General features: G+C 44.9%; 3 protein-coding genes across 3 annotated transcripts; 2 read left to right on the top strand and 1 right to left on the bottom strand.

The window, feature by feature from the left end:
• The first annotated feature begins 4,362 nt into the window (after nt 1–4,362).
• On the top strand, nt 4,363–6,634 carry LOC133907156 (uncharacterized). Its single transcript, XM_062349196.1, has 2 exons — nt 4,363–4,477; nt 5,148–6,634. The coding sequence occupies exon 2, from the start codon at nt 5,270–5,272 to the stop codon at nt 6,257–6,259; it is 990 nt and encodes a 329-aa protein (XP_062205180.1). The 5' UTR covers nt 4,363–4,477; nt 5,148–5,269; the 3' UTR covers nt 6,260–6,634.
• Nucleotides 6,635–6,780: 146 nt separating this feature from the next.
• Nucleotides 6,781–7,669, top strand: LOC133904834 (uncharacterized). Its single transcript, XM_062346420.1, has 4 exons — nt 6,781–7,048; nt 7,124–7,203; nt 7,296–7,362; nt 7,474–7,669. The coding sequence occupies exons 1-4, from the start codon at nt 6,951–6,953 to the stop codon at nt 7,667–7,669; spliced, it is 441 nt and encodes a 146-aa protein (XP_062202404.1). The 5' UTR covers nt 6,781–6,950.
• Nucleotides 7,670–12,925: 5,256 nt separating this feature from the next.
• Nucleotides 12,926–16,503, bottom strand: LOC133907149 (uncharacterized). Its single transcript, XM_062349192.1, has 9 exons — nt 16,309–16,503; nt 16,074–16,185; nt 14,692–14,728; nt 14,421–14,490; nt 14,139–14,243; nt 13,738–13,888; nt 13,566–13,648; nt 13,372–13,465; nt 12,926–13,281 (listed from the first exon to the last, which is right to left on the bottom strand). The coding sequence occupies exons 1-9, from the start codon at nt 16,331–16,333 to the stop codon at nt 13,194–13,196; spliced, it is 765 nt and encodes a 254-aa protein (XP_062205176.1). The 5' UTR covers nt 16,334–16,503; the 3' UTR covers nt 12,926–13,193.
• Nucleotides 16,504–20,434: the final 3,931 nt, after the last annotated feature.

Below are 20,434 nucleotides of genomic sequence, written 5' to 3'. Positions count from 1 at the left end.
CTGAGATAAGAAGTTCTTGTTTATGACTTCATCATGAACTTCATGAAGTTGCAACACATCAATCAGTTCAGAATACTTCTTGTATTTTGATTAACGGTGATTGCATGCGGATTCTGCCGCATTCGGGTGGAAAGTGGAGAGAATCTTCTCGATTTTCTCCTCTTATGTGATCTCTTTCCCACAGAGACACGGGAGTGTGCAAATACGGTGTAGTGTGGAGTTGTACTCTCTGACATACTTTTAGTCACATAAATAGAGCCAGACCCATTCTTGCTCTGTAAGAGGCTTAATGGTCTACTTAAGACGCTCAAAACGCTCCTATAGTGCATCTCATAGTGCCTTAGTGCTGGTTATTTGAATGTACTAGATGTTGCCTAGAGGGGGTGAATAGGTGTTACCTGAAAAAATAAAACTTCGCAGCAGATTAACAAAATCCGGAACTTTCGGGTTCTGGAAGTTTCGAGCACAACCCGGATAGTCCGGCTGGAACACAAAATTGAAAACTAAGAACACCTATGCAAGTCTAGTTGGTTCTAAATGTTACCACATATTTCAAAGGTTTCCTAGAGGATTTTCTACCAAATACCTACAGTCACAAACTCACAAATACATAGATCAGGGCAAATCGCCCAAAATACCAACTAGAACAAGTATGAACTCAAGAAAGCAAAGGAGTCATGAATTTGTTTTCCGAAGTTCGTATCCAACGATCTTACGTTTCCATTGAGGTGCTCACAAAGAGCCGAGTCTCTTTCAACCTTATTCCTCACCAAGCGGCCACGAAGATCGAGTTTGGGCTTACTCAAGTGTTCATCTTCCCTTGCGGAGGCGAGGATGACCTTCACAAACTTATCGGAGTACTCCACAAACTTGGGTGCTCCCCGGGTGACGTCTAGCTCTCTAGGAGCTCCAAGCTCCAAGAGTAATGAACGCGAATCGACGACTTGATGATGAACTCAAGTGCTCAACATTTGAATTTGGCTCACTTACACTCAATCTCTTGCTCTCACACCCAACTCTCAAATCCTTGCAAAAATTAAAGCACTAGAGGAGTGGGGAGAGCTATTGAAGAGTTATGAATGCTTTTGTCTCAAGGTAGTTCAGCAGCTAAAGAAAGGAGGGGGTGAAGGGGTATTTATACCCTTCCCCCCAAAACTAGCCGTTATAGGGTTTTCTGACCTAACCTGGATACTCCGGGTTCAATCCAAAACCTCCGAGTTGGCACTTGAATGCGTAATCGAGAACCCCTGGCCGGAATTCAACTTGGAGGGTCCAGATGAAACACCAGAACACAAAATATCTAGATCAACCTGAAACCTCCAGGTAAAACATTTAGAGCTTAACCGAGCATCCCTACTCGGAGCAAACTCCGGAGACTTCGGCAACACAAAGCATCCGGGTTGGCTTAAAAACCAAAATAAAGCACCTCTGTCGAAGCTAAACTCGGAGACTCCGGCAACCCGAAGTATCCAGATTAGCCCGAAACATTCAAGTACAGACAAAGACTTAGAACTTCCTGATCCTCGTGGAGTGATTTGTGTCTCTCATCTTTGGTCTTAATAGGTACTTTGAGCACTAAGACATCTTCAAGTCAATCTAAACGTATCCCTATTTATAGTACGACACACATATACTCAAATTTAAAGATAAAACGAATTTAAATCTATTGAGTAAATACATGTCATTTCTCTTTTCTTTTGAGGGACGCCAATGTATTTTAACATTTTCAATGAGACTAATACATATTCATATTCTCATTCTAATTAAATTCATTAGTCCCTTAATCGTTTGTCATCAATTACCCAAAACCCACTTAGAGGGCCTAGGTGCACTTTCATCATTGCCATGAACTCATCCTTCACAGTGGGAGAGAGATGGTGGCAGAGAAAATGAAGTGCTTGATCATTCTCATCCTCCGTGGGAACCATTGCACTACTTGTTCCTATGCCATTGGCAGCACGAAGCTTTTCTCGCTCCTAGTATAATCCAGGCATCTGATGCCCAAGTGAGATAGGCTACGGCCATTTGCACTCAGCTCAGCAAACTCCTTGTTCGTGATGCAAGCCATTTATATATTCAAATGACTTAAGTATTACTACTAGTAAAGTTGCATTGTGTTGCTAAGTAGGATTGTTGTAAATTTTCCAATATTTTCTATATTGAATATTACTAAATTTAAATGCATAACATGCAATTTAAACAGTAATAATAACATAAAAATAAAATGTATAATTCCAGGGGTACTTTCATGCAGAAAAAACTATTTCTGGGGTTTTCTGCAAAGTCTATGGGTTTATACGCAAAATCTAGAATTTGTGTAATTTCTAGAAATCATAGGGTCTAATATGGAAAATCAGAGCCTTTGATAATTTTTAGAACTACCAAGAGTTTAAATGCAAAAATACATAGGTTGCGCTCAAATAAAAGAAAACTTAGGGTGTTAAATGTAATTTTTTGGATTTTTTTTTATTTTCCATCAGATTTGTTCCTCATCCGCCTGATCTAAATGGGGGGGGGGGCTAGGGTTTGAAAACCCTAGCCGCGACTCAGATCGGCGGCCGGCGGCACTCGATGCCCATGTAGGGGTGGCGACGGTGTGGCTCATCGGGCCTACGGTGGCCCATGCCGGTACAACTCCAGGCGCAACACACCGATGGGGTTGCAGCGGCACACGCTTCGAGCGGCACATGCTTTGGGCGGTACATTCGGCGCGGCGGCACGCGCTTTAGGCGACGGGGCGGTCCTCGGCCAGCCAGACTCTATGGTCTGCCGACCTACCAACATGACGGCCTTGAACGACGCGAGACGGATGCATGACCGGTGGCAGCTCGGTCGCTTGTGGGCGGTGCAGTGGCAATCGGCCAGCACACGGCGCGGTAGAGCTACAAGGCCGTCGGTTTCCATACCGACGGTATGCCTCCCTTTTTCTTTTTTTTTTCAATCTATGGCAGTGACCATCTAGTCACCATGTACTGTGTAGGAGGACGACCGCTGGTGTGCTGGTCGATAGTGTGGCGGCGGCTGCGGGCCTCACCAATCTTGATATGTCGTAGTCATGCATCTGTTGTGTGCAGAGATGGCAGTTGTCGGTTCCACCTAGCGGTGTGGTGTAGCATATCTACTGTTTATGCTATTTGCTATTGTTCGTGCATACGATGCTACTGTTCATACGGCGCAATTCTAGATCTATTTTGATGCAAAAGCAGTTGTATCAAAAATACATACTGAATCTATCGTACCTTTCAATTCTTGTTAACAGATTCGTGTCGCGTAGGGCCTTTAGGCTAGGTCATGACCTGTCCGCTTGGCTACGATGTCGATACAATGCAGATCTGTCGCAGACAGATTCGTTCCGCTAGCTTAGACTTTGGCAAAGTTTCATGTTGATAACGTGTTAAAAAATCGCTACTATCAGGTATCTAATGATCCTCAATAGAATAATTGCAAATGAGACATATTGTACGAGAAAAACTGATTATTCTTTATTCATCTATATTTTTATAACAGAGATTCTATTCGTATATATAATATAAAAAAATAAAAAATAAAATCAATTTTTTTTAAAAGATCGAGAAGAACCTATGTTCAGTTATAAAACTCCGAGCCTTGCTTTTGTGGCTTTGGAAAGTTGAGATTTTTTTAATTTTAAAGGCTCAAACTCCGAAGTACGGCAGTATAGCAGCATTGGTGGCTCGTGCCAGAACGAGGGAGAAAAGTTTCAAACGAGAGCATCCAAATGACAGTACAGTTTAAATGCTCCTTGAGACCTCGAACGTACTACGTGCCCCGCATTCCTACGTGCCGGGCCGCTCCTTTCCCCCGGTCCCACCAGAATTATTCCCGCCCATGCTGTTCCAACGCGCATTCACCCATTCGCACACCCGCTCGTCTCACCCACGGCCTCGCGTACTACCGAATCCACCCCTGCGCAAGGGACCCACATGTCATGCGGGTTCCGCGGCTTTAGTGCTCCTGCGCCTGCGGCCTTGCCCAGCTTTACCGTTCGCATCGCAGTAGGGGCAGCAGAGCAAGCCGCACACACACCCAGGCGCTGATGTGGCGCCTACCGTACCTTCCGCGTCGGTCGGTCACCTCACTCACTCATGAACCACCCCGTCCCGGTCCCACCAGTCATCGTTGCGCTCACCTAGGCCGGCGGGGTCCACGCGATCGTCTTGGAGACACGGACAGGCGGGGCCCGAGTGCCGGCGCACGGTGAGGTCGGTTCACGCGAGGCGGCGCAGCCGCCCACAGGGACGGGGTTGAGCCGCCGAGCCGGCTGGGCTGGGAACCCTAGCCAACCACGTCACCGTCCACGTCACGCCCACCTATAAAGTTAAGCGAGCCACCACACTACCTGACCCTTCTCGTTTCCTCCTCCTTTCCTTTCCGGCCTTCCCTTGGCGTCTCCTCGCCGCGACCGCGGCCGAATTCTAAGCCTCCTCGCCGGCGGCTGCCGCCGACTCGCTGGGACACGGTAAAACCTTCCTCCGCCTCGTCTTCCATGTCGCTGCGCCGGGGCCCGGTGTCGCCGCCGCCGGCGCCGATCTGGGGCCTCGCCGGCGTTGACCTCGCCCGATTCGGCTCGGTCTCGTGCCCGGCTGCGCGACCTGCGCCCCCGTTAGCGTTTCCTTAAAATTATTTCGCCGGTGTGGTTGTACTTCGAGTGGATCGATTGCGGATATGAACTTCTGCAAGATGCTTTTGCTCTTACGCTTCTTGAGAAGGGAATCGTAGAAGTAGACTTTTTTTTTTTTCGAGGGAGTTCAGATGTGGAGCCTCGAAATCTACCTTACTGGGTCCAGTGCTCTCCTAGTTCAAATTTTCACGGGAATTTGAACTATCTAAGGGCTCCTGCTGCGCCCGATGGCTCAGAGGATTCTATGTTTTGGGGATTACCGGCTAATTTCTACCTTTGAAGGCAAGGTGTTCGTCTCCAGATTTCCTAAAATTTCATCATCTTTGAATTAGAGTTTGTTATCGTTAGGAATTCGCAGTCAATTGCCTTTCCTTTTGCATAAGATAAAGAGTTCTTCAAATCACAACTGTCTAATCCTTGTTTATATATATGTATCTGATGGCTTCCGGAGGCTATTGCTTGCGATCTGATCAAAGCCTTTTCTTCTTATTGTGATTCTTTTTTTCAGAGTTTGGAGTTGGAAATAAAGAATCAACCTTGCATCTGTGTCTCTGTGCCACTTTTATTTGGATTGCAGCAAAAAAATTGGAACAAACAAACACCCTTGCATCTCACTGACTTGAGGTAACTATGCCAAAGGACAGGAGCTCCCGTGTTGCCTCCTTCGAGAGCCGCCGCCGATCTCGCGGTTCGCCATACTTCTCGTCGTCGCGTGGACGGAGCGCTTCTCGCCTTTCAGAGGAATCTTCTGCGGCTGCTGCGGCGGCCGCAGCAAAGCAGGCCGCCGAGTGGGAGGAGGTCCGGTGCCCCGTGTGCATGGACCACCCGCACAACGCGGTTCTGCTTGTCTGCTCGTCGCACGAGATGGGCTGCCGCCCCTTCATGTGCGACACGAGCTCCCGGCACTCCAACTGCCTCGACCAGTACTGCAAGTCCTCCAAGGAGTCCTCTAAGGATCCGGGGGCGGCGGCGGCGGCGGCGGCTGCGGCGGCGGAGTGCAGCGAGTGCCAGCAGCAGGTGAAGCTGTCGTGCCCGCTGTGCCGTGGGCCGGTCAGCCATTGGATCAAGGACAACGATGCGCGGAGGTTCATGAACTCCAAGATCCGGTCGTGCACCACGGACTCGTGCGAGTTCAGGGGCGCGTACCACGAGCTGAGGAAGCACGCCAGGGTGGAACACCCGGCGGCGAGGCCGATGGTGGTGGACCCCGAGCGGCAGCGGGACTGGCGCAGGATGGAGCAGCAGCGCGATTTCGGGGACCTGCTGAGCATGCTGCGTTCCGGGTTCAGCAGCGGCGTGGAGGATGACGGCGGGCTTGGAAACGGCGAAGGGGAAGAGGAGATAACTGAGACTGCCCTGCACAGCCGGTCCTTCACAATGGTTGTCATCATGCGGTCAACCAGGTCGATCAACCAGTACTTATCAGGCCGGAGAACGATTTTTCTGATCAGGGAGGGCCTTGGTGAACCCTCCCCAGCAGCAGGAACCAGCGGCAGTGATGATGCCAACGCCGCGGCTCCCGACGGCGAGGCAGGGGATGGCCCTGCGCCATCAACAGAGGCATCTACCGGTTCGGCGCATGACTGCGAAGAATTAGCCGACGGCGACCCCGCACAATGATGGGTAGCAGCTGGTAGGAGGTTCCATGGCGTCCTCTTGGCCTGAAGATCCTGACCAGCATGATACCGTGCATCCTGTGCCACCGTGCTGGGAAGGATAAAAACATGGATGCTTGTGTCTCCAAGGCGTAGTCAGGACATTCTGCCTACGGCAGAGACGAATTTGAGAGGAGCTTAGCAACGCAGGGATAGGCTCGAAGCCGTGGTGGAGTTGGGCCTGTACTCGAAGCTCTAATGTATTTGCTTGGGTCTGTAGCAAACAAGAAAAAACAATTGGGTGGCTGTATTTACCTTGTCTGGGCTCTGGATGGGTTCGATTCGCTGCGTTGTAATCTCACTTATATGAATAGATTCGTTTTGCGTTGGAGAATTTGAATTTGGGTTTTCCTGTTGCTTTCTGCTTTCTTCTCTGCATTGGAGAGTTGCTCGTGCATCTAGATGTACAACTTGTAAGCGATCAGGACTCTCTGCATGGACTCTCTGTCTGGCGAGAAATCCAACTGCGTCAAGCGGTAAGGAATCGATGGATTTTTATTTTGTATCTTTACTAGTCCCTCGTCTTTGTCTTCCCTGCCTGGCTCACGATCAGAACCTCCTCCTTCCTCCCATGGCAGCCACTGCAATTTCTTTCGGCAGCAGGTGGTTCTGCTCTGAGAACTGCACCTGCACGGACTGCCGGAACACCACGAAGTATGAAGCCTATGTGGAGGAGAGAGCTGAGATGGTACTCAAGAAGAAGCCAGGCGCGTTCCAGTCCAAGATCGAACAAGATGCAGGCCCCTCCACTTCGGTAAGAACCTTGCGTGCGCGCGCAGCAGTTTCTTGGTTTCTTAGTTCATCAAAGTTGGCTTTGCACTGACGGCAGGGGCAAGAACAGAGGAGCATATGAAGGGGTGCACCTGCAGCAAGTCTCAGTGCGCAATGAACTACTGCGAGTGCTTCAAGGTATGGAGATTATTGCTATCTGATGCTTGCTTTCTACTGACGACTGTGTGTGTTGCGAGTCAATCCTGTTGATTGGAGCTGTTGTTTTGAAGAACAATGTTGCGTGCACCGCGAGATGCAAGGGCGAAGGGTGCGCCGATACTCGTGGAGCAAGGGACGGTGAGTGCATCAGACATGTCCTGCGCTTTTCTTATTTTCGTTTTTGTTTTTGGGGTTTCTGACTTTCTGCTGCTGCTTTAATTTGTTCTTGGATGTCGGTGACTGGAACAGGCGCGAAACGCGGCTTCAGGAGAATGGAGATTCGGGTGGAGCATCAGGCAATTCTAATGGAGCATCTGACGGATTTGATGGATCACCTGGCAGTTATAATGGAACGTCTGCCATGTTCAACAGAAGCAGGTGTGACCGAAAATTTCTGGGGGAATTCAGGAAACAACACTCGTTTCCGGTGGTGTTCAGGAAATAGCACTTCAAATCCTTATATTCATCAAACATCACTGGTTTTACCAAATAGATTAACAAAACAGCACTCCATCTACTTTTTCTACTCTCCCATTTATTTCTAGTCTTTCTTCACATATAAACTGACTGGGTTGCCCCTGCTGCATTTCAAGCCATGCTGGCCTCCCTTTCTGCCTTTTCCGTCCATTTTAAACAAAGAAAATGAAAAAAAAACAACACAAATAGATAAATAGAAAAAATACGAGTTCTATTTTAAGCAAGATTAAACATAGCAGATTGCATATTATAAATAGATCCACTTCGATATACAAGCAATACAAATAGACTATTACAAGTTTCATTTTAACAAAATAGCATACATAAGGTTGCATGTTACATATTTATAACCAAGTTTGCCATTAAGACATCACAAGAGAACTACTAAATTCCATGTATCACAAAAGTATCACACAAATTCATACATTACATAGCACTAAACCATCATATTTGACATCATAAGAGAAGGCAGAAGGGCAAGTTGGTCATTGGATTTCGAGTAAAACGATGGGGAAAAATATAATAGAGGGGATAGTGACGTCGAGTGCTCTTCCGTGAATCAGTTCACTTCGTACTGCTGTTTTGTGAATTTCATCATTCCAGGTGCTGTTTCCTTAGCACCCCTCCAAATAAGTGTTGTAGATGTTACGACAGGAGATTAAGGCTTGTCATTTAATTAGGAGATAAGTTTGATTTGATTTGGTTAGGAGATAAGTTTGATGTAGTTTCCAATTCAATAGGAGATAAGTTTGGTATGTTAGGATTTAGAGTTGATTTAGGATTGTAATATTCCCTTTATATAAAGGGGTAGCCGCGCATTATTGCGATCAAGCAAGAATAATAGATCTAATTCTCAGTCCCCTTCTCTAGTCTATCCTAATATGTTGTCTCTCCAATCTATGGTCTAATCCCTTCCCTAGCAACCGACACTGTCCGACTATCCTCCGACGGATGTGTACCCTAACATGAGGTAAGCTTATGATATAACATTGTTGTCATTTGTCAAATGTGATGTGCAGTCCTGTGTTATCACAACTACAAAAAAATGTGAATTCGGAAGCATTTTGATTTTAGTAACTAGAACAACACCAGTTTAATGGACCTCCTCCTGTTGATATGTTCATAGCTGATTTTATTAGAATTATCGAATATCTAACTATAAGGTATATACGCATAAGAAGTATACTATATACGGATGGGGTATGCCATGAGCATACTTTACAACTCCAAATATTATGGAACCAAATTCGTAGTACCTAATACGTCCAAAATCCAAAATGTGTATACTAGGAAGACCTTGATTGCTTACCCAACTCGAGAAGACTAGTATCTAGGATAGATATATCTACTTAGACTACAAGAAAAAGGACTCCCTATCGATTACGGCTGGATAGGAGATGATATATCACCTCTATATAAGGAGGGGACCTAGACCCCCCGGAGGAGGCTTCTTTTCTCTCGGCTATTGGAGGTAGGCATCAAGACCTTAGCGCAGGAGGAACTCGGTGACTTTAGACCTATGTTAAGCTAGATTCGATCTACTCATTGTAATAGGTTAGCCACATTGTCTGTACTTGAGTGAATACATATCCATAATCATGCACACAGGACGTAGGGTATTACTTCAACTGGAGGCCCGAACCTGTATACATTACGTGTGCCTCACTTCATGTTCGATCTTTGATCCATGAAGGTAACCCTTTATTTTTCGGATACATTGTCAGGAAAAAATCCTCGACAGTTGGAGCGCTAGGTACGGGCCTTCTACCTTCCAGGATCGACTATGTCTCGCGGCACCGGATTCTTTGACGTCGGCTTCTACGAAAACTTTGGGTCAACAACGATCACCCTTGAATTGCCCTTAGCCGGATCGGAGATCGCATTCAAAACTATGATCTCCGCTAGGACCATCAAGGTGAACTGATCTGCACCAGTATTATCGAGTCCAGGCAATTGGATGTATACGCGAGGTGGGACATCTCGAATTTGATCCTAAGGAACCTAATATTCTCTAGTGCATGGACACCGACAGCGATGAGGGTGGCGATAACGACCCCGCTGCCAGCCAGAGCAGCCGAACAGATCGATTCATATTCATGGTCAGAGGAGCCGATATCCCACCTACTGACCTAATGGCCGTAGATCCAAACACCATGGTAAACAATGACACGGAAATTTTTGAGGATCCAGCAGCAATAACCGTCGCTCATGCTACCAACGTTGCTGACGAAATACCACCGGAGACATATGTAGCTGGAGCTTTAGGTGTCCCTGACACAACTTTTCATCTATGGACCACAGGACGTTAGGTACCTCCTGGTCTTCAACAATGACTTCCGGTGGGCACACCTCCACCACCAGCTGCTCAAGCATCGAGAAGCGAGCTCCCTCAGGATAGCAACCACGGAGCAGCATCGTCTCGACAGCCAAGTTTGGGCAACGATCGTTTTAGCACTCCGGATGCTAATATCCAGGGAGCCCATCTGATTCTAAGATCCATTCCAGAGTTGGATCCAACAAATCCCTTAACTCCTATGGTTAGTCAGGTCAGGGTCCTACTCGACACAACCCAGATCCAAACTGCTCGAGCGAACAATCCTAGCAACTCTAGGTGCCCCAGCCGGTAAGGCACCGGCTCGAGAAGCCATGAACGTGAGCATCCCCAAGTCGAGGGATTCCAGGAGGGAAGCTCAGGTGATCGAGCCTGAGCACCACTTTACGGGCTAAACTATAACTACCTTACCCATAGGCACATGAACCAGGAAGACCTAAGGAATCATATTCCTCACTATTAGCATGATTTACGTACAGTGATAGACAACCTTCGTGAGGAACACCATGAGAATGACCACCGTTATTACGACCACAGATCTCCAGGATGAGATGGTTGATGTAACTCCCCTGCTCGAAGGAACAGGCTTGATAGTCCTCCCCCACCTCCTCCTGAAGAATTTGATGGAGGTTGCGAAGCTTTCGTACACGAGCTTTGGTCGATACGGTGGCGTGAAGCGGGCCCAATCCAGAAGTATGATGGGAAGATCAACCCCAACGAGTGGTTACAGATCTATACCACAGTTATTTGAGCAGCGGACGGCAATAACAAGGTAATAGCCAATTACTGCTGATCGCGCTCGATGGACCTGCCAGGTCCTGGTTATTGAACCTACCTCCTAACTCGATCTGATCATGGGCCAAGTTGAAGGCTCAGTTCAAAGCCAACTTCCAAGGCACATTCGAGCGCCTAGGAACGGAGAACGATCTCCATCAGCTGAACCAGGGTGAGGATGAGTCACTCTGAGATTTCATTCACCAGTTCCGTGACATGAGTAATACGATCCTAGACATCTCCGATGAGTTAGTCATCATCGCCTTCAAGCGAGGCGTCCCAAACACGGATCTGCTTGGAAAAATGGCTACTCGGAAAATCCACATGGTCAAAGAGCTCTTCGAGTTGGCCGACAAGTGTGTAAAGCGAGCGGAAGCCCAGGTACACGCTAAGAACCCTCAATCTAGCAAGGACAAGCCCGAGACCTCAAAGAACGGGGGCGGAGGGGAAAGAACAAACCCAGCGACAAGCGCAAGGGTTCAGATATGACCATAACTATGGTCAACAGGAGTAAGTTGTACAACACTGGGGACAACAAAGGCCTGAGTCGATGTGGAGGGAAGTGTGTCCCGTTCATCAAACCAGCCAACACGACTTCGATGAATACCATGTCATCAAAAACAAAGTCGATGAAAAGCTTAGGGCCGCTGTTGTTGAGCATAACAGCAAATAGGCCAAACCGAACATTAACGGTGATGAGGCCAAATTCCACGAGGTCGATCAAAGTCTAGCACACATCTTTGGAAGATTCACCGGTCCAAATTCCACGAGGTCGATCAAAGTCTAGCACACATCTTTGGAAGATTCACCGGTCCAAATTCCACGAGGTCGATCAAAGTCTAGCACACATCTTTGGAAGATTCACCCCGTATAAATCTAAGAGACAGTACGAGGCGGTCGAACGAGAGGTCAATTTGGCTCTGACTGGGCCTACTCGATACCTCAAGTGACCGGACTCCCTCCAATATCTAACTATATGGTATATACGTATAAGAAGTATACCGTATACGAACGGAGTATGTCGTGAGCATACTTAACAACTTTAGATATTATGAAACCGAATTCGCGGTACTTGATACGCCCGAAATCCAGAATGTGTATACTATAAAGGCATTGATTGCTTATCCAACTCGAGAAGACTAGTATTTAGGATAGATCTATCTACTTGGACTATAAAAAAAATAACTCCCTATCGACTACGACTGGATAGAAGATGTTACATCACCCATATATAAGGAGGGGACTCAGACCCCAGGGAGGCTCTTCTTCTTTCGGCTATTGGAGGCAGGTATCAGAACCTTAGCGTAGGAGGAACTCGGCAATTTTAGCCCTAAGTTAGACTAGATCTGATCTACTCCTTATAATAGGTTAGCTATATTGCTTATACTCGAGTGAATACATACCCATAATCATTCACATAGGACATAGAGTATTACTCCAACTGGATACCCGAACCTGTATACATCGTGTGTACCTCGCTTTATATTCTCTTTGATCCACGAAGACAACCCATTATTTTTGGACACATTGTCAGGAATAAATCATTGACAGAAATAGCATGGAAGACTATCGTCGAATCAATAAATGATAAACTACAGTATAGTAGGTTATGTGTTGTGTTCCTGTTGTGCAGTGCTAGTAACCTTGAGCCATGCTTTTCAACCTTTTAAATGAACGTTACTTGCACATCAATGTTCACCCCCAAATAGATCAGGGATCTGCGCAGGCTGTGCCACAGGGTCCCTCGAACCCTGACACTTGTAACATCAAGAATTGTAGCCAACATGATCCAAATGGAAGTTGATCTTAATGAAGCTGGTCAACTCAAGACATAGGCATGTTTGCAGCTGGCACTAGATATCCCCCCTTTTCCCCCTTGCAGCTGTGAGTTTTGCTCGGTTTAGTGAGTTAGTGTAATAAACCTTGCCTAGTTATGATCTTTGCTCAGTGTAGTACTTGAAACCTTGAAGCTGGAATTATGCTATATGGTTTCTTTCTGAACCTCTCATCTTGGCTTTTGATGATTATGGAGATCTGATTATGTGACGAACTGACGTGTAACCATATGAAGTACAGTAAACTGATATGGAGCACGGTATATTATAACTGCAAGATTGATGAGACTCAACAGCATTACTACGAATGTAATCAAACAAGCAATACAATACTACATTACAGACATCCTCTTTAATTTAGTGGTGACAACCGACAAGGTACATTACCAGTAAACTAACGTGATATGTAGCTATGAGGAAAGCGCATGGGGTTACATGCTACCAAGCCATGACAGTCACAATTCACATAGCCTATCAACTTTCTCCTGTATATTGTCAATACCTCTTCTTATATACTTTCAAAGACATTGTGCTGCACACATATTTTCGGATTAGCTGCGGGATCGGTCAAGCCCCAGCCTTGAGCTGAGCCACTTGCAGACATCGTCCATTTCTTCAGGGATAGTATAGTGACCCAGTCTGCATAAATAACATCTTGTGAGTTCTTGATCTCAGAAAATGAATGATGAAGTGTTCAGCGAGGAAATTGAAGAAATTTTCTGTATATACCCATTGTAGGGTTTGAAACTCAGACACTGGAACCCTGAGGATCGCAGAATATCGGCTGACCTCTCACCGTTTCTGTAGGCGACAACCTCATCAGCTGCAAGAACACAAAAGAAATAAACCATTTTAGCTCTTTACAATTTTCAGTAGATTAATAAATGTAAACATATTTGCTGCAAAACAATATCAGTATTAACCTTTTCCATGGTTGAGCAGGATTGGCAAAGCCGTAGCTCTTCTCAGAGCAGTCTGCGAGCTCTCAATCTTGCTCCTCAGGGTCCTAAATAAGAAGACAGAAAAAATAATTATAATTCAGGTCATCAAAGAAAAACTATTAACACTATTCAAACTAGAAGATCGAGCTCAAACCTTGAGCAAGGAAGCCAGCCGCTCAAACTGATGACTGCGCTGAGTGTGATCGGATAGGCAATGCCATTTGTGAATCTCCCATGAGTATAGCATGCGGCAGAGTGGAGGGCGGCGGCAGCGCCCATGCTGAAACCTCCGATCCCAAGCCTCACTGATATTGCAAATTTATCAACATTAGAGAGATGAATAGCGATTACTATGACAACTTGCAAAGAAACTGTTAATTCTATATTCCGCAAAGCTGTATATGCTCAAATAAGAATAAATTGCACATAATCTAAACATTAAAAGATAGAAGTCAAGAATTCATATACGCCGCACAAATTAGTTACTATCGGCGGTTTATTATTTAAGCGATTTCCTTTTGTTTTGCTGCTATTGTGTTATTTTGAAATTAGTACCATCAGATGGCTCGGAAGACAGTAAGTTTGCGATATGCGCAGCTGAAGCATCGAGCCCTTCAATATCATCACGGCCATCCAATGAAGTTTCCTCCACATCAAACCCTGGTTTAGTTCCAGAAAAGAAATAGGGAATCAGTTCTTGCTCATATAAAAAAGGATGAGAATCTCATTTTTGTCTCAGAATCTGTAGCCAAGTTGCAGCACAGAAACAGTCCAGAAGCTTGGAAAGCGAAGCTACAGGTTTTGCAGCTGAGTCATATGTATAGTTCAGAGACCCACATGCAGTGCAAGGGAATCCACCGAAAGCCACGACAGGCCGTGTTGGTGCAGTAGGGCAAATCCATTTGATCTGCACAAGGATGAGATGAGTTTCGGAGTCATTGAACTTATTAGAAATGCAGGGACAATAGGGTAGCCTACTGATTCAGATAAGTTTTATAAATCTTAAGATAATAATCAGCTATATATTACATAGGGGAATAGGGTAGATGTCTGTATGAAACTATGAATATTTCAATTGCAAAAGTGAAAGTGTAGTATGGTTTCTTACATTAGGCAGCGGAAGAGAATCCAGGAGCTGGGACCAGCTGCAGAAAAAAACAAAAAGGAGGAAAATAAATTAGACAAGTGTTTCAAGTATTGCAGAAAGTGAGCAAGTGAAGATATTTTAGTTGGAGCTTATTTGAAGTGACAAAATCGAACATAACATGCTGAGGGAATAACAGAAGTAAATATTTGGGAACCAATAGGGGCTCTAGGAGCATATATATTCATATAATTTACTTTGTTTTTTCTGAATATTATAATCTAACATCAGGTAAAGCTTAGTCGTGAAACATGCCATTTAGTCGGTATTGATTTGAAAAGCAGACAAGTGGAGACAGAACATTTGGAGCTGACACTTTGACAGTTTGCACATGCATATTGAAGGAAATAAATCAAATTCATGCCAGGCATATCCTTTGCTTTGCTCCCAAAACTCAGAAAGCGGGTCGTCACCAGAAAATTTTCAGTAATTTAATGCCCTACCACAAGACTGAGGTGCTCCATGCATTCTTGTAGGCAGACAGAACCTTGCATGAGCTACCCACAGCTCTGCAATATTTAATCTGTATTATCCCTCCAAAAAAGCTTCGATTTGACGATCACTGAGCGCATGAGTTTACACGCTCTTTCCAGAAAAACCAGGATAAACAATTAACTCAACCATGGATATTTTGTTTTAGGATATGTAGAGTATGTTCTTTTCGAGAAAGAGCGGCGCCACCTTTCTCACCACGGCTTGTCTTTCCCTTGCACACGAAAGCGAAGCGGCGCTAGCTGGCTAGCTCCCATGGTTATTTGTTTGGTAGCAAGCAAAGAGGCATGACAAGGAGATCACCAACTTTGGAGCAAAGCAATCCTAGGAATACACATGTATGCATGGACATAAATGGAGGGGCCCTACCAGCCATTTCTAGCAGCTGGGAGAATAAAGCGATGGAGTGCATGCATAACAACATGTCAGAGTTACACTTGCCGGTGATTTCGACCGGGGGCATGCGGATGTATGGTTTATTAGGATCGTTTATTTGCGTTGAGATTTGTGTTAAATAGTTGGATGAAAAAAATCATATGATACATAAGAGAATCTATAAATAGATAAGAATCAGATTAGGAAAATGAATGATCGAGATAAGACATTTGCGATGACATGTGAAGTTGCATTTCCTAACAACCTAACCTAGTTCCCTCCCATGTCATCTCATCCCATCCCATCCCATTCGTGCTTTCACATGTCCAAGTTGCATTCTGAATTTCATGCTAGCACTCTACAGCTTATGATATTTAGGTAGTACTTTGGCTTTGCTGGGAAGTTCTGAAAATACCATCTTGAGAGTACTATATGAGGTAGAGATGGATAGCGGTGAGCAGTATGCATGGTTAAATTACCTTGCGCCATTGTCACCGAGGCCATGGAGCCACACAATGGTGGCCTGGTGCCTCCCCTTGGGCCTCACCACGTACGTCCTGCCGTACTCCACTCGTCGCGTGCCGCGCCCTCCTGCATTTTGCCATGGCCAGCCAGTCGTCTCAGCGAACACAGCACCTCCATGAAGCAACCATGGATGGATGCAAACGGCCATGGATGTGAAGGAAAGAGGAAGTGATTAAATGAAACACAGACCAGAAGAGTTGCTCCCGTAGCTCATGGTGTCTGCAAAATCCGCCGCCGCCGCCGCCGCTTGGTAGCTGCTTGTGCAAGGAAGAGCAGCCGGTAATCGATCGACAACGATAACTGCACGCTCAAGAGAAAGCTTGGCTTGTTGCTCGGTTGCTGTTGCAAGTACGAAGTGCACAGGCCCAATTGACCACTATTTATAGCGTGAGCTCGGCCGAGGGGGTAGGGAATAATATGAATAGCCAGCCAGCCTGAGGCTGCTGAATCCGCACCCGGTAACAGCTGGCCGCCATGCGTCGCCGCAGCCCGCAGGCCGTCGTGAGAAGCGAATCCGGGAGTCGCGTGGAAAGTGAAAGCCAAGATCGCTACATACAGCCTACAACTATGATCAGCAAAGGTAACCAAAGCTAAGGCATTTGGGAGAGGAGATAGATAGATGAGGATAAAAAGATTGGCCCTTTTGCTCACGAGGGGAGGAAAGAACTGAAGAATATCTCTTACCTCTCACTAGTGTCATTGCTGGTGTCATTGTGTGTGTACGTGTGACAGATGGCAGTGCGTGTGAGAGAGAAGCAGGATTATATTTTTGCAGCAATGTAATGGTGAGCTAGGGAGCAGGGTGGGGACAACATATCACAGGCCACGGCAGGGCCTATCCTATTCCTAACTAGCTGAGCCATTTCTATGCAGGATTAAGGAGGAGGCATGCATGCATTTGGGCAGGGGGCACAAGACAGGGGAGGAGAATAGATGCACCCTTTGGCAGTGGAGATGGAACCAGAAATATAGAAATACTACTTTCATTTTTGAAAGAAAATATATAAATATTACTTAGGACCCCTCTTTCAGCCGTTCCTAGCTAACCACCCAATTTCTTCTTCTCCTCCTCTTTGATCTTGATAAGGAACTAATGCCCACTAATCCAGCACAATTCCTAAATAATACTATATAACCTTAAATCAAAATGACAAGGAATAAGCATAAGTATATTTATTTCCTATTCTAAGATAAAATAAAGGCAGTGAATATCTCACTGTCTGCTCGGTGCTGAGGGAAGGTTCTTGTGGACAAGAGTAACACTGTTAGGTCTTAATCGTGTGCTAATCCACTAATTCTAGGTCTAAGATCGAACACACGTTAGTTTGCGGAAGCGTGAGATTGATCAACGTTCGGATATGCCATTGGGTGCTCGGTGGCGCCACGGAGCAGAGGTGTGTCGTAGGTGCACAACGACATGTAGTCGTGGACGACGCGATGCCGGTGAAGACGTGTGGGCGCAACACCGGGGTACATGCGAAGGAGATTTTTTTCGGTGGCAGTGACGGTCTTTGCCTCACTCCTATGCCCTGATGATCATGTTAGTTTTTATAGTTGTTCCAAATTTGTTAAGCCTCACGGAAACCCCCCTATATATAGCGCAGTGCGAGGCGAGATTGCAACCAATCTATTGGTCATGCTTCCGATCAAAGTGTGAGCGTGGGATTGGGCTCCTCCTCTTTCTCGGTCATGTTCATTTGGCACACATCAGGATAGAGCCGAGATCAATTCCAACATTCTTCCCGTGATCGTAAGGCTAATCATCATAAGCTCACTCTCAATGAAACAATACACCAATACAAAGAGTTACAGTGGATGATGAAATACCACACCCAAATACCTATAGTATCCATTCCATCTCGAAATGGAAATTCATTATACTTAATGGGAGTTGGTTTGCTTTATGATCCTTTTATCCAGGATTATAGACTTCCTTATAACCCCATGCTGGCAACATGATCATGAAAAATATGGAGGTGGTAAGTCTTTAGTGAGTGACAGTGCAAGTATTAATTCAATATTTATATGCTTGGCATTGATGGTTTGATTCTGGATTCTATCTTTCACAACATAATACTTAATGTCAATGTGTTTGACAATACCACTTTACTTAGAAAAGCTACGTAAGCAGCTTTAAAATGTTATCTAACATTCTTAATTTCGGGATAACATAAGTTCTTTAGTTATACAACCTGCTCGGTAGCTTCATAACATGCTATAAACTCATATTGTTTCATTGACGATGCCGTAAGTGTCTGTTTGAAGTTTTTTCCATGAGATAGCTCCTCTGGCGAGGATGAGGATATAACATGTCATGGATTTTTTAGTATCCACACACCCCGTAAACGGATTCTTAAACATGAGCATGTAGTATTCAGTGTATTGCAAATAGCAAATGACTTTCTTAACGGCTTTTCAGTGGTCCAATTCTGGATTTGACTGATATTTGCAAGTATCTCGTTTATAAAAACTAAAAACAAGGTGTGTACATAATGCTTCTAATAGTTGAAGCATAAGGAACCGACTTCATCTGATCAGTTTCATAATGGTTCATCGGACATTGCATATTAAAGTACCCTAAACTTATTGCATTTTACAATAGGAGTAGGTGAGACAGAGCACTTATGCATATTGTATTTCTTCATCACTCTTTCAATGTATGCTATTGGACCTATCTCGGTGAATATTGTTATAAAGAATGTAAGAAGCTTCACCGAGATTCTTCTTATGACTAAGATGGTGAATTTTCCCCTTCTAAACTTTACATAAATGCAGTTGCTCTTGACTTTATCAAACTTGAGGTACTTTCATCCTTAGTCTTTAACTACAAGCCTTGCTTTGAACCTTACGATATCTCCTTGGAGTCACGCTTTGTTTTGTAGACCCATTTGCAGTCTACTGTTTTGACTCCATCGGGAATTTCTACTAAGTTCCATTCATCATTATCGCCCATATTATACGAGTTGGAACTGCTTAAGCTCATTGTTAGGTGCTTTTTGAATAAGTCTCACTATTCAGATCACAGACATTGAGAGATATCAAAAATTCATTCAGAGGAAGCAAGACTAATAATTTCTAAATTTAAATTTAATGATACAGTTATTGTCTTTGAAATTACATTCGTAACTTTAATTGTTCAACAAGGAAACTAAAATAAGGTTCCACCTGATGAAAAGAACATGCAAACATTATTAAGATGGAGAATGAAGCTGCTATCTAATACTAATGGAAGTGATTTGACATCTTCAACTTCAGCTTTTTTCTGTTGGAGACTCTAAGACTTTGCTCCCCCTTGCTTAGGGTTCTCATAGTATGGAATGCCTGTAATGAGTTGGCAATGTGCACAACGGCACCTAAGTCATTCATCGAGTAATAAGAAAGAAATTATCATAAGGAGATTCATTAATAAATGTCATTATATCATTACCATTTCTTGCGAACCACTTCAGAAAACAAGCACAATTTCTCTAGTAATGTCTTATGGCAGAAGTGACAGCCATCATCCTCAGTTTTTTTTAATGTCAGGAGCAGAAGGAGTAGGTGCCTAGGGTGCCCTCTGCACTACCTTGTCGTACTTAGCGATGAAATACAATTTCTTCTTAGACATATAATCCGCTTGGAATTTTCTTTTGTTCCTAGGGCTGCTTATTTGATTAACAAAATCCTTATTTTCATCCCTCAGTCTCTCTTACTCTCGGACACACATTGTGATCAAGTCTGAAAGGATCTAATAGCCCTAGAGGGGGGTGAATAGGGCACTAATAAAAAAACTAAACCAACTATCGATTTCTAGAACAAGGAGCAAACTTAGCCTAAAATGTATAAAAGCAACTAGATGACTTAGCAAGCTAGAAAGATAAGCACAAACATGAAAGCATATAGAACATAAGTAAAGTGCGGAATTGAAACTTGCATGAAGAAAATGCTAGAAGAAAAATGCCGAATGTAACAAGAGTAGAGTAAGAGGACACCGAGTTTTTTCTGAGGTATCGAAGAGTTGGCACTCTCCACTAATCCTCGTTGGAGCATCCACACAAGTATGTCGCTCCCCCTTAAGTCACCAAGACTCAAGTGCTCACTAGTGATTGCTCACTTCTCCATCTCTGGATTTGCAGGCATCAAACCAAGTACACGAGCTTCCCGGGGCTCCCATAAGACCTCCAAGAGCTCACCGAGAACACCTCCAATCTCCACGACCGGCTAGGTGTTGCAAACCACCAAGAGTAATAAGCTAACTAGTTCACATGATCCCAATCAAACCTAAAATAACAGCTAGATGCACATTCACTATTTTTGAAGCACTAATGGAGTCCTT

The sequence above is a fragment of the Phragmites australis genome, chromosome 2, assembly GCF_958298935.1.
Source record: "Phragmites australis chromosome 2, lpPhrAust1.1, whole genome shotgun sequence".
Lineage (NCBI taxonomy): Eukaryota > Viridiplantae > Streptophyta > Magnoliopsida > Poales > Poaceae > Phragmites > Phragmites australis.
This window is presented reverse-complemented; position numbering and strand designations above follow the sequence as displayed.

Bases quoted from the DNA above. Each gene is read 5' to 3' on its own strand.
- LOC133907156 (XM_062349196.1), top strand. From the start codon at position 5,270: ATGCCAAAGGACAGGAGCTCCCGTGTTGCCTCCTTCGAGAGCCGCCGC.
- LOC133907149 (XM_062349192.1), bottom strand. From the start codon at position 16,333: ATGAGCTACGGGAGCAACTCTTCTG. The intron at 14,244-14,420 runs GTGGGTCTCTGA...GAACTAAACCAG, and splicing joins TGGATTCCCTTGCACTGCAT to GGTTTGATGTGGAGGAAACT. The intron at 13,649-13,737 runs GTTTGAGCTCGA...CTTCTTATTTAG, and splicing joins GGCTGGCTTCCTTGCTCAAG to GACCCTGAGGAGCAAGATTG.
- LOC133904834 (XM_062346420.1), top strand. From the start codon at position 6,951: ATGAAGCCTATGTGGAGGAGAGAGCTGAGATGGTACTCAAGAAGAAGC. The intron at 7,049-7,123 runs GTAAGAACCTTG...CACTGACGGCAG, and splicing joins ATGCAGGCCCCTCCACTTCG to GGGCAAGAACAGAGGAGCAT. The intron at 7,204-7,295 runs GTATGGAGATTA...GTTGTTTTGAAG, and splicing joins ACTACTGCGAGTGCTTCAAG to AACAATGTTGCGTGCACCGC.